The 11964-nt window shown below is 55.1% G+C and overlaps 3 protein-coding genes across 4 annotated transcripts; 2 read left to right on the top strand and 1 right to left on the bottom strand.

Moving 5' to 3' along the window:
• Positions 1-90: 90 nt before the first annotated feature.
• Positions 91-3469, bottom strand: CIDEB (cell death inducing DFFA like effector b). The gene is made up of 5 exons (XM_042942851.1): positions 2599-3469; positions 2157-2301; positions 1164-1313; positions 721-911; positions 91-553 (listed from the first exon to the last, which is right to left on the bottom strand). The coding sequence occupies exons 1-5, from the start codon at positions 2637-2639 to the stop codon at positions 415-417; spliced, it is 666 nt and encodes a 221-aa protein (XP_042798785.1). The 5' UTR covers positions 2640-3469; the 3' UTR covers positions 91-414.
• Positions 3470-5149: 1680 nt separating this feature from the next.
• Positions 5150-8698, top strand: LTB4R2 (leukotriene B4 receptor 2). Its single transcript, XM_042942846.1, has 2 exons — positions 5150-5380; positions 5734-8698. Exon 2 carries the CDS (start codon positions 5741-5743, stop codon positions 6815-6817), a length of 1077 nt encoding a protein of 358 aa, XP_042798780.1. The 5' UTR covers positions 5150-5380; positions 5734-5740; the 3' UTR covers positions 6818-8698.
• A 172-nt stretch (positions 8699-8870) lies between these two features.
• On the top strand, positions 8871-11903 carry LTB4R (leukotriene B4 receptor). 2 transcript variants are annotated; one of them, XM_042942852.1, is made up of 2 exons: positions 8871-10017; positions 10615-11903. In XM_042942852.1, exon 2 carries the CDS (start codon positions 10671-10673, stop codon positions 11667-11669), a length of 999 nt encoding a protein of 332 aa, XP_042798786.1. In that variant the 5' UTR covers positions 8871-10017; positions 10615-10670; the 3' UTR covers positions 11670-11903. The 2 variants fall into 2 exon arrangements, with proteins under 2 accessions (XP_042798786.1, XP_042798787.1); XM_042942853.1 differs by having other exon boundaries at positions 9509-10013.
• The last annotated feature ends 61 nt before the right edge of the window (positions 11904-11964 follow it).

Below are 11964 nucleotides of genomic sequence, written 5' to 3' on the forward strand. Positions count from 1 at the left end.
TGTTATTTTAGGGAAAAGGGTATAAAGAAATAGAGATCTCAAGGTAAAATCAGAAAGGGCTGAATTCAGTGCACTAGGAAGCTTAGGGACAGGAGGAGTTGCAAGGAATCTAGATGTAGCAATGATCAGGGTGGGGTCAAGATACTTGGGGACAGGCTTGTGGCCTTTCCGGGTAAGTGGGATGCTGGAAAGATGGCTAGGAAGGGACAGCATTCTTCAGGAAAGGGTATAGGCTAGGGGTGTAAGGCGTTATGCTGATGGGGCCTGTCACAATGGGGTCAGAAGGCATTGGGGAAATCAGGTGAGTTACCTAATCTTCACTGTCTTCAGATCTCCAAAGCTGATGCTGTCACAATCCTCACAGTGTGTCTCTTGGAATGAATCTAGGGGCAGAAAGCAGCTTGGAGCCCCTTCTCAGTAGGGATGAAGGCGACCCTGCCGCTGCCAATGCCATTGTTCGGCCCCTTCTATTAAATGGCGAAGGCTGGAGGAAATTCCCAGCAACATATGGCCCAGCCCTTGCAGCAGTGCAGAGGTCCAACGGAGGAGCTCCCTGAAGGGCAGAGACAAGATGAAGTCGGATGGGTGGGGGAACGTGGGAGGAGGCTATAGAGGGGGTTTTCCACAAGGGAGAGATTATGGATAGGGGAGTATAGAAGAAGGAATTAAGGGCACTGCAACTGTAAGGGGATGAGGAAATACGATATATTGGTCTCTGACCTGAGTACTTTCTTTGGGCCGAGTCCTTGAAAGTCACAACTCATGGAGTAGAGCCCATAGAATGTGGCTTTGATATTGAGGCTGCCAAAGAGGTCTCGAGGGTTTTGCTTGTATACATCAAAGGTGATACGGGCGATGTCCTTGCTGTGCTTGGGCTTCTCCCGGCCCAGGCCGTATGACAGCACCCCACTCTGTAGGGTACACTCATCAGTGCCACGCACCTTCACACCCTGACACCCACGGTGTGCACTGGGCACACAGTTCCCCACCAGCACTGGGTCAGACCCACCCTTGCCTGGACTCTTTGTCCCCTGAATGGTGTCCTTGGCAACCCCTTACCTCTCCCAGTGTCTCTGCCCCCAAGATCACGGTTGGGCTAGAGAAGCTTGGGAGAGATATAAAGGATTGGTGGCCTACAGCAAGCCCCACTATGGGCCTCTCACCCTGTTGGGGGTCCAGCTCTGCCCATACTCCAGCACCATCAGGCACGTGTCATCCTCCAAAAGCTGGAAGAAGTCCTCACTCTCCACGGCCGTCCCATCCTCCTCCAGCACCAGTGTTAGCATTCCACTCAGCAGCAGAGCCTCCAGTGCCTGCCCAGCCACAGGAAGCAGGAGGGAAGGGGCAGGGCTTATCCATGCCCCTCCCTCTCCAGCTGCCCCATATCCACTGGTTGGCTCTGGATGCTGGTTGACACCCCAACTCTACTTCCTGGGAAACTGCCCTTCTTCAAATGGCTCCAGCTCTTGGTGCTTAGTTGCTGGGGGACCCTCGCTAAGGGCTGACTTTTTTTTAACCTAGTTGCTCCTCTGTCATTGTCCTCTTTCCCTGTTACCCTCTGAGCCAATCCTAGTGGTTTGGAATTGAAAAACTAGTCAGGTTCTCTTGAGGTCCATCCTTCTGTCTTCTCTCCAGTGTCTTACCTCACTGTCCCCCACTCTCAGAGAACTGTTTTCAGTAACAATGACCCTTAGCCTTTTTGAGTCTTCACTAGTGCCAGGTATCTATGTAGACTTTACATACATGTCCTCTTTGACTCCTTTCCACAACCCTAGGAGAAAGGTGTAACATTATTCCCTTTTTGTAGATCAAGAAACTAAAGTTTTGATAGGTTGAACAACTTCCTACAGTGTGACACTAGCAAGTGGTAGGATCTGGACTTGAACTTGACTTGTCATATGAATCACCATTCCATACTGACTTCTGAATGCCATTCCCCCAACCCTCCCTAGCTATTCCTCCTCCTACCCCCTGGAAAAGAAATAACCTAAATACAGCGTTGGTCATTGGGCTGAACCACGCCGCCCCCCCTCCCCCTTTAGCCCCCAGAGGGAGGAGCAGCCATGTAACTAACCTCAGCCTTCCTGCTCACTCACTGTAAGTTCTCAGTCTTCTCTAGCCCCTGCAGTAGGAACTTAGGGATTTGGCTCACTTACCTTGTCTAGCAGTTCCTGGCGGGTGGCAGCTGTCAAACCTTTCCGGGTGGTTCGCTTGTGATCACAGACACGGAAAGGTCGCTGGGGTGGTGGAGCTGAAGTCCAGACTTTCCTGCCAAACTCAGAGCTCATACTGGATACTGACCTGGTAGTTGGGAAGAAAGGTCAAGAAGTGAGGAGTTTGGTGAATGCAGTAGGGATGATGGGGTGGGGTGCCTGGGGAGTTAAGGAGGGATCTAGATTTGCAGATCAGAGTAGCCTAGGGAGAGACCATGGAGTGGAGGTGGTAAGTGGTGGTTCCATAGCTGGACAAGCCCGTTGTGGAAAGTGGGGGCAGGAAAGAGAAGCAGTGAGTATCAGAGTCTCCTGGGAGCTGAATGGAATTTTGTTGCCATGCCCTATCCTCAGAGTTGGAGGGTAGAAAGGAGGGTTAAAAAATCACCTGAGCAGGCCGCTGGGGTTCAGGGCTGAGAGGTACTCCATGGTGGAGGGAAGGAGCAGGGGAGTTGCCTCTCCCACTGAGTTCTGGGCTGTGTGGTTCTCTGCTGTGCTGGGGCTGAAATGGTGGTGTTTTCAGCTACACAGCTGGGATCTCAGCTCCAGTGAGGTGGGAGATGAGTCAACCCGGACTCTGGTCCCCCCTGCCTGGCCAGTAAGAAGGGCAAAGTCCAAGGGGAGGGAGAGAAGGAGGGGCCTAGATGGGATAGTGGAGGAGAGATTGAGGCCCAGAGTTGCCCGCAAAAGTCATGAGGCTTTTGTGCGTGCGTGCGTGCGTGTGTGTGTGTGTGTGTGTCTGTCTGTCTGATGGCAGTGTGTGCTGAGGATAAATGGGAACTATGTAAGGATGGAATGTGGTCTCTGGTGTTTTTCTTTCTATGGAGAGAATTTCTAGGAATAGTTCCTGGCTCCCAACCCTAGAGAAGCTGCGTTTTACATGATTTGCACTGTACTTGCTGCCACCTACTGTGAAAGCCATAAACTGCAGCATTAGGAAAGGGGAAGCCAGGCTGCAGGTGGGATCATGGGCAGAGCTTGGAGGAAATGAAGGGTGAGACAGTGTGCCAGGGTGGTGTGTGAGGAGAGGATGGATCCTGCTCCCTGGATGCAGGATCACCAGGATCCTGTCTGGGACCCTGGCCTTCCTGCTTTCCTGCTTCTTCCTCCGTCTAGGGGAGGGGTCGGCTCAACATTTCTCTGGCTTCAATCTCCAGAACTGCTCACTTCAGCTACACTGCATTAGTCACTTTCTCTCTCACCTTTCTCTTTTGGCCACTGAATGGGCGTGAAGGAGATGTGAAGGGGAAGGGGGTTGCCTTTTGATGGCATCAAGACTAGCTTTGGGTGCCCTGAGTTCCATCTCTGATTTCAGCTATAGTTGTGGATAGTTGTATGGAAGCTCAGACTCTCACTAAGACTGAACCCCTCACATGAGTGTAAATCTCTGCTTTCCTGCCTAGGTGTTTGAGGCTGCGGCAGCCCACTCAGCCTCCTGACACGTATAGGCTGCAAGTGTGTATAATGCCTCTAGCACAGCCCTCAAACAGTGAAGAAGGCAAGCTGGGCATCAGTGCCCCAGTCTTCTGTCTTTCTGGAAGGCATTCTGTGTAATTCTGAGAGCTTCCTAATCCTTACTGAAGAGACTCAATAACACACTTATTTGGCTCTCTTTTTCCCTCTCCTCCCCTGCTCCCTCACTTCTACTTCCTGAGCTGACTTTCCAGATGCAGAATTACCTGTACCCATGCTAATTCAGGCTGTGCTTTGGAAGTAACCCAAACTGAGACAATACTGGTGTCCTGGCTCCCAAGGAGTGCCCAGCTCTAGCTGGTAACTGGAGGGGTCTTTTGCCTTAGCTCAACTTTATCAGTGTACTAGATCCCCTTCAAATTTCTGCATTTCCAGGCTTTGCCTGATCTCTTCACCCAGAGAAGGCTCCTTTTCAGTATGTCTCTACCAATGCATCCTTTCCTATCTTCTTATCTCGTAGCTCCGTAGGATGGTCTCTTTGTGGTTATGTGTTATGATTCCTCAAAGAGCTGATAAGTCCCTTGTACCTCCAATGCATCCCCCAGAACTCAGCACTGTGACTGAAAGCTGTCATTGGTAGCCCTTTGAGAGCCCTGGGAGTAGAAAGAATGGAGCAGGGCATAAGTAAGAGATGAGAGTGATGTGGGTGCATTAGGCAAGCTAAAGGCAGAGCACAAACTAACAACTCCCCTGCCCCCAGGTGGGATATGTGTGATATTCCTCAGGCACTCCTAGCTGTGCAAGAACAAAGATAAGAACAGAAAACAATGGTTAAACTGATAGAGATCACAGGACCTGAGTCTCCATCAGTTTACAAATATCTTAGTAAATTACAAGAAAAGGGCAATCTCATCAATAGCCCAGTCTCCAGGAGCTCCCTACTGTCTTAATGATAATACTTTGCTAGAGGGCAAAACAGCCCTAGCTTGGCAATAGCTAGGCCCCCAACAATCTGTAACTCCTCTTTAGCATATGGAAATCCCTTCAAGAAACTTCCTCTTGACTTTACCTCCTTCAGCTCCACAGTATATAAAGGATCACCCCCTCACACTTATAAACTGCTCTTCCTGCCCACGGGTTCTGTTCCTGTGCTTTAATAAAGTCACCTTTTTGTACCAAGGACATCTTCAAGAATTCTTTCTTGGCCGTCGGCTCTGGACATCACCCCTATAACCCCAAAACCTCATCAAGAGGAGTAGGTAGCAGGCTGAAGAAAAAGAGGGCTCAGCAGGATCAGAAGTCAGGAAATAGGTCAAGATAGAGCAGTTGGGGGAATGAGTAGTTTGGGTCACCTTCTCTGCTGAGTGTAGGCCAGGGAAGCCTGAGCACGTGGTGACAACTGTCCCAACAACTGGGGCCAGAACTGCCCGAGGGATGAGGACAGATGCAGGACCCAGGATTTTGTAGTGTCCCTACTCACCTACACGATCAGGGAACCTTATCTGTATACCTGCAGATAGTCCTGTTTCCTAGGGAAGCAGCCTCTCACATGCCTGGACCTGTTAGTTATGGGAAAGGGTAGAGTGCGGGAGGAGCCCCAGGAAAGGCCTGAGAAGAACTCCACCTCGTCCCTCCCTATTCCTAGTCTCACACTGCAAATCTAACTGGCAGAGGACAGGAGTAGCCACCTCACTCACTGCTGCTGTGCCTTTCAGCTTCTTCAGCCCCCTCGTGGGTCTGATCCTACTAGCTCCCAGGTGGGTAAGTAGATCTGCGCATGCACCTTTACTTCCCACCACTCATTTTGCCCTAAGGTATAAGGAATGGGGGCTGGACAGAGAAGAAGCCCAGCTAAAGGGGTAGAGGTGGAGGTACTGGCAGCCTGGGAGTCAGGACTGGGGAGGTCGGCTGACTGACAGCAGGGGATTTGGGTTCCAAGAAGTAGTGATTGAGTAGGGGCCAGGGTAGGTCAGGAAGTCAGTCAGTCAAGGCTCTTAGAAGAGAGGAAAGTGGGAGGAAACGCAGTCCCTTCTCACCTGGCATGAGGGGTACCCCGGGCTTTTGCCCCACCCCCTAAATGCCCTCCATGGCCTTTTCCATCTCCCGGTAGGCACAGAATGCTGGCCTGTTACCGACCCCCGGGGAACGAGACGCTGCTGAGCTGGAAGGCCTCTCGGGTCACAGGCACGGCCTTCCTGCTGCTGGCGGCGCTGCTGGGACTGCCGGGCAATGGCTTCGTAGTGTGGAGCTTGGCGGGCTGGCGGCCCGCAAGGGGGCGACCGCTGGCGGCCACGCTGGTGCTGCACCTGGCGCTGGCCGACGGCGCGGTGCTGCTGCTCACGCCTCTCTTCGCGACCTTCCTGGCGGGGCAGGCGTGGCCGCTGGGCCAGGCGGGCTGCAAGGCGGTGTACTACGTGTGCGCGCTCAGCATGTACGCCAGCGTCCTGCTCACCAGCCTGCTCAGCCTGCAGCGCTGCCTCGCCGTCACCCGCCCTTTCCTGGCGCCCCGGCTGCGCAGTCCGGCCCTGGCCCGCCGCTTGCTGCTGGCCGTCTGGCTGGCCGCTCTGCTGCTCGCCGCCCCGGCCGCCGTCTACCGCCACCTGTGGGGAGACCGCGTGTGCCAGCTGTGCCACCCGTCGCCGGCCCACGCCGCGGCCCACCTGAGCCTGGAGACGCTGACCGCCTTCGTGCTTCCTTTCGGGCTGGTGCTCGGCTGCTACGGCTTGACGCTGGCGCGGCTGCGGGGCGCCCGCTGGGGCGCCGGGCGGCGCAGGACGCGGGTGGGCCGGCTGGTGAGCGCCATCGTGCTCGCCTTCGGCTTGCTCTGGGCGCCCTACCACGTGGTCAACATTCTGCAGGTGGTCGCCGCGCTGGCTCCGCCGGAAGGGGCCTTGGCCAGGCTGGGCGGGGCGGGCCAGGCAGCGAGAGCTGGAACTACAGCTTTGGCCTTCTTCAGCTCCAGCGTCAACCCGGTGCTCTACGTCTTCACCGCAGGGGATCTGCTGCCCCGGGCAGGTCCCCGCTTCCTTACAAGACTCTTTGAGGGCTCTGGAGAGGCCCGAAGCGGGGGCCGCTCTAGGGAGGGGACCATGGAGCTCCGAACTACCCCTCGGCTCAAAGTGGTGGGGCAGGGCCGGGGCGATGGAGACCCTGGGGGCGGGGTGGAGAAGGACAGTCAGGGATGGGACCCTTGACACCAAACCCTACCAACCCGGCCTGCTCTTCCCTATCCCCTTCCGTTGTCCCTCCCCCAGAACTCAGGGAACAACTGGAGCGTTTGGGGAGCCTTCTCTGGCCACAGTTTGGATCTTTCTGGGCAGGCCCAGGTTCCTCCAAACTGAGGGATTGCAAGTGGTGGTGGTCCTTGTTAGTGAATATTGTGTGCCTGCAGGTCGTCATGGGCCCACGTGCCAGAACTGCTTACTTGTTGCCAATAGCTACTGTGAAATACACTGAGGAGGGGGGCATTACATCATGGGTTAAGCATGCCCACACTGGTAGTTCATTATGCCTGAGTTGTACTGAAGCCACCTGGTTCTCTGCTGGGTCAGTCCAAGGCTGGGTGCTGCCAGCCTTCAGTGGCATCTTGACTTGTCCTCCCGAGTCTGGGTGGCCTGGTTCCCTCCAGCCAAGCCATAGACCGCTCCGGAAATAAAGGGAGAAAGAGGAAGGAAAGGTATGGGGGCTTGAATGAGAAAATGGGGATGGGAGCCACTTTCTGGGGTCTGAAAGAGTTGAGTGGAGAAAAAGCCAGCTCTGGAAGGGGAAAGACAATGTGTGGGGTTAGAAAGGAAAGTTTTCCTGTCTTGTGGTTGGTGCAGTGTGGGGAGGGAGGCTGGGAGCCCTGTCTTCCTCTCTGAATCCAACTCTTCCCCCCAAAGATCACCTGACTCAAAAAGGAGCCCAGGAGCAGGCACAGGCTCACCCAGGGGACATTTGGGGCTTGGGGCGAGGGGTACAGGGACTGTATGAATGACTGGAGGACAGGAAGTTCTCAGGGAGGTGACATCTCTCCTTGGTCTCCTTTTTCTCTCTGCCAAGTCTTGACTCCTCCCAAGACTGCTAGCTGTTGCTCACTGCCCCCCATACCCCTTGGCCCCCATCTTTTGGAATCTCTCTATCGCTAGGTCCCCAAACTGTTCTGAATCCTGATGCTTTTGAGTTTGAGGATGTAGGATGGAGTTCAGAGGACGTCCACATGCACACACATGTGGTCGCAAGGGTGACTAACATCCCCGTTTGCCCAAGACTTTCCCAGTTTCAGCACCAACAGTTTCTTGTCCCAATCCTCAGTCCCTGGCAAACCTAGATGGCTGGTGACCTGAGTGCTCACCTGGACCACCATCCCAGGTTCTGCTTTAGTGACTGTTCACATCACTCAGACAGAGGCCAAGAAAGAGTAAAGGAAATTCAGTCTGCAGGGTCACGCCAGGGGCACCCAAACTGGGGCAGGGTGGAGCTCTGGATCTGGGGGGCAGGAAGTATGCTTAGAGTATCTAGCCTGGGGTGGAGGAAGAAAGGCTGTTGAGAGACATGGAAGTGGGGAGCAGTTTGGGAGAGGAGGTGAAGACAACCCAGTTTCTGTCAGGAGGGGCCTCTGGTTGACCCCTGAGCTCTGGGCCAGAACTTGCATCCTCCAACACTGACAGCGGGAACTCCTTCCTGTTCTCATGTGTCAGGGCAGAAGCTCCCTAACTTCCTCCCTTCCATAGTCCCTGTCTTACAACCTCTGTGGTCAGAAAGCCCTTCCTCAACTCTGCCTTCCTGCTGTGGTTTCAGCCCATTTCTTTGCATCACATCCTCTGTCTCACAGCTACTGGGTCAGCTCTGCACTGGCCCTTCTCAAAGCAGAGAAGGTAAAGGACCTCAGTGACCACCAAAGATGGACCAAAGTGCATCTTTCCTGGGAAGTGACAGAGTTGGAAGGGAAGCAGAAAGGCTCATGGTCAGATTGAAGGAAAGACTTTTCAGTTCTCAGTCCCTGCAGAAGAGGTCAAAGGGAGAGACTGCACTCCTTCCAGGAAGGGAGAAGAGTGACCATTCTTTTTTTTTTTATTAACAATATTTTTTTTTAACGTTTATTCATTTTTGAGAGATAGAGAGAGACAGAGCATGAGCGGGGAAGGGGCAGAGAGAGAGGGAGACACGGAATCCGAAGCAGGCTCCAGGCTCTGAGCCGTCAGCACAGAGCCCGACGCGGGGCTAGAACCCACAAACTGGGAGATCATGACCTGAGCCGAAGTCGGATGCTCAACCGACCAAGCCACCCAGGCGCCCCGAAGAGTGACCATTCTTGGGGCTGTTCCTCCCTGTACATTCCTGGTTTCCCCTCCTGGCAGGGCAAGCATAACGCATCACTGCCCCTACTTCCTCTCCCTATGCTCAGCCTCCACTTTCTCTGTGTGTCTGAGGTGGGACTGGACAGCCAACTATGAGAAGGTAGGAAAGAGGTGGTGCTGACCTCCTTGCCCAGCGCCCAGATCTTCAATCCAAATTCATGTGGCAGGGTAGTCACACGGCCAAGCACAAGGGAAGTGGTTGGGGAAGGGGAAGAAATTGGCATTCTGTGTAATACAAAGGAGGTCCTTTGGACTTTGGCTTCTGCCAAGAAGAAGAATTGAACCAATCTTTTTACATGAGGGAAGGGATAGGGGGTTCTGGAAGAGCCCCATCCCCCAACTCTGCTTGTGGCTTGAACCCAAGCCAAGGACAGAGTGCTGTCCTCTTCAAGTCCTGATGTTACCTAAACCCAAAGCCATAACCTAGCCACATCTTCCTGGAGGACAGGAAGTTCCCAGGGAGGTGGCATCTCTCCTTTGTCTCTCTGCCAAGTCTTGATGCCTCCCAAGACTGTTAGTTGTTGCTCACTTCCTATTAATCTAAAAATTATTACATGATATTATTTACATGACATGTAAAGATATCCAACATTCTGGCCTCTCAATCTGAGCCCATTTCCCTTCTCCAGCTTCCTTCCCTCCTTCTCCTGTATGACCCAGGGCAGTTCTCCAGTCTAGACCTGCATCTGAGGCCACACCCCAGCCTACTCACTCCCCTCACCCCTCTTTCCTCTCCCTGCACCTTCTTGGGCTCTTCTCATCTGGTCCCACCCCTGAGGAGTCCTCCTCCCTGCTAGGCTCTTCTGGAACACAAAGACCATCCCTCCCCCCTCCCCAGTGAAGGGAGGGCTAGGAGTTTCAGCCCCACCCTCAGGAAGATGTGTCTTCCCCCTCCTCTGCTTCTTGGTACTTCCTCTCTGGCCAACGTAGCTGACAGCACCGAGACCTGGGGCCAGGACCCTGGAACTGGGACAGATCTGGTAATAGGCTACGCCACTCTGCCCTGGCCTTGGGATTGGCACCAGCTTCCAACCAGTACACGGCAAAGTCTGTAAGTAAGTACCCTGGGAGTAGGGAGGTAGTGGTGGGGCAGGTTACAGCCATGAGCGAAAGGGCAAAGGAATTTCCAAAGAAAGCCTGACTGGGGAGGATTTGTTCCTGTCTCCTATCCACAAACTCCTCCCCATCCCTGTTATTCCTGGTGGGCCCTGGGCACCTCTGGAGAGAGTGAGGTGATTGGTGGAAATCATTGGAACTGAGGGGGCCCGGGGCCTGGCAGGTTACTGAGAAGCTAGCCTTTTGAAGGGTGTGTCCTTGTTAAGGAAAGCATCCCCCCACCCTGCTGCCCCTGCCATTTGGTTCTGAGTTTCAGAAAAGAAGGAGGCAGAAAGGGTCTGCTGTTGTTGCTCTGTATTTTGCAAATGGGTCTGTGGGCAGGAAGGAGCCCCGGGGCCTAGTTAGGAAATCAGTGTTTCTACTCAGCCAGATCCCCTTAAGACAGGTCTGTTGACAGTGGTGAGGACAGTATATTGCAGAGGTGCAACTGATGCTGCTGATTTGGAGACGGCTAGAGCACTCAGGCTAGGTGTGTCCAGGGTGTCGGGAAACCTTGGTCCCCCACCCTCATGCCTGTGTTCACCCTCACCTTCCAGGTCCTTGCAGTGGCCCCGGACGCTACATCTTCTGCAGCACCTCCTCACTAGGTGTCATGTTCATCGCTCTGCTGACGATCATCCTCCTGTCAGTGGCACTGGTTGTGGGGCTTCCCGGCAACAGCTTTGTGGTGTGGAGCATCCTGGTAAAGATGCAGAAGCGCTCTGTCACTGCCTTGTTGGTGCTGAACTTGGCCCTGGCCGACTTGGCTGTATTGCTTACTGCCCCCTTTTTCCTCCACAACGTGGCCCAACGCACCTGGGTGTTCGGACTGGCTGCCTGCCGCCTGTTTCACTATGTCTGCGGAGTCAGCATGTACGCCAGCGTCCTGCTGATCACGACCATGAGTCTGGACCGCTCGCTGGCAGTTGCCCTCCCCTTTGTGTCCCAGAAGTTTCGTACCAAGGCCGTTGCCTGGTGGGTACTGGCAGGCATCTGGGTGATGTCCCTTCTGCTGGCCACGCCCGTCGTCGTGTACCGCACGGTGACCTTGGCACCGAACAACTGGAGCCTGGTGTGCTTCCTGAAGTACCCCAGCGAACGACTCAACGCCTTCCATCTACTCTTCGAGGCCCTCACCGGCTTCCTGCTGCCCTTCCTGGTGGTGGTGGCCAGCTACTCCGACATCGGTCGCAGGCTGCAGGCCCGGCGCTTCCGCCGAAGCCGCCGCACGGGCCGCCTGGTGGCGCTCATCATCCTGACCTTCGCCGCCTTCTGGCTGCCCTACCACGTGGTGAACTTGGCCGAGGCGGGCCGGTTGCTGGCCGGCGGGGAGGCGGGGCCGTTGCAGAACCGGCTGCTCCTGGCGCGCTACGTGTTCATCGCGCTGGCCTTTCTGAGCAGTAGCGTGAACCCCGTGCTGTACGCGTGCGCCGGCGGTGGCCTGCTGCGCTCGGCCGGCGTGGGCTTCGTCGCCAAGCTGTTGGAGGCCACCGGCTCCGAGGCGTCCAGCACCCGCCGCGGGGGCACCCTGGCCCAGACGGTGAGGGGCGCCCCCGCCACTCCCGAGAATGGCACCACCGAGAGCCTCACCGTCTCCAACCCTCTCCAGTGAAGCGAACTGAACTAGGTCTGGGTGGTGGTGGTGGTGGTGCTGCCGCTGTTGGTGGAAGGTCGGCTTTCCTCCTGGCGGAATGCCCCCACGTTGGCCTGGCCCAGTGCTGTACCCCTAGGAGGAGAACGCCAGTGGGGTGGAGCAGAAGAGGAGGGAGGGGCGGGGCAGGTGAGGGCCCAGTGAAAGCCTGGGGCAGCTTTGCTATTAAAACTGAAGCCTCAAATTGGGTCAACCCTGTGTGTGGGGCGTGTGTGTATAATGGGGAATTAGGGTTGCTGCTGGGTGCTCTTCTGGG

Source organism: Panthera leo, chromosome B3 (genome assembly GCF_018350215.1).
Source record: "Panthera leo isolate Ple1 chromosome B3, P.leo_Ple1_pat1.1, whole genome shotgun sequence".
Lineage (NCBI taxonomy): Eukaryota > Metazoa > Chordata > Mammalia > Carnivora > Felidae > Panthera > Panthera leo.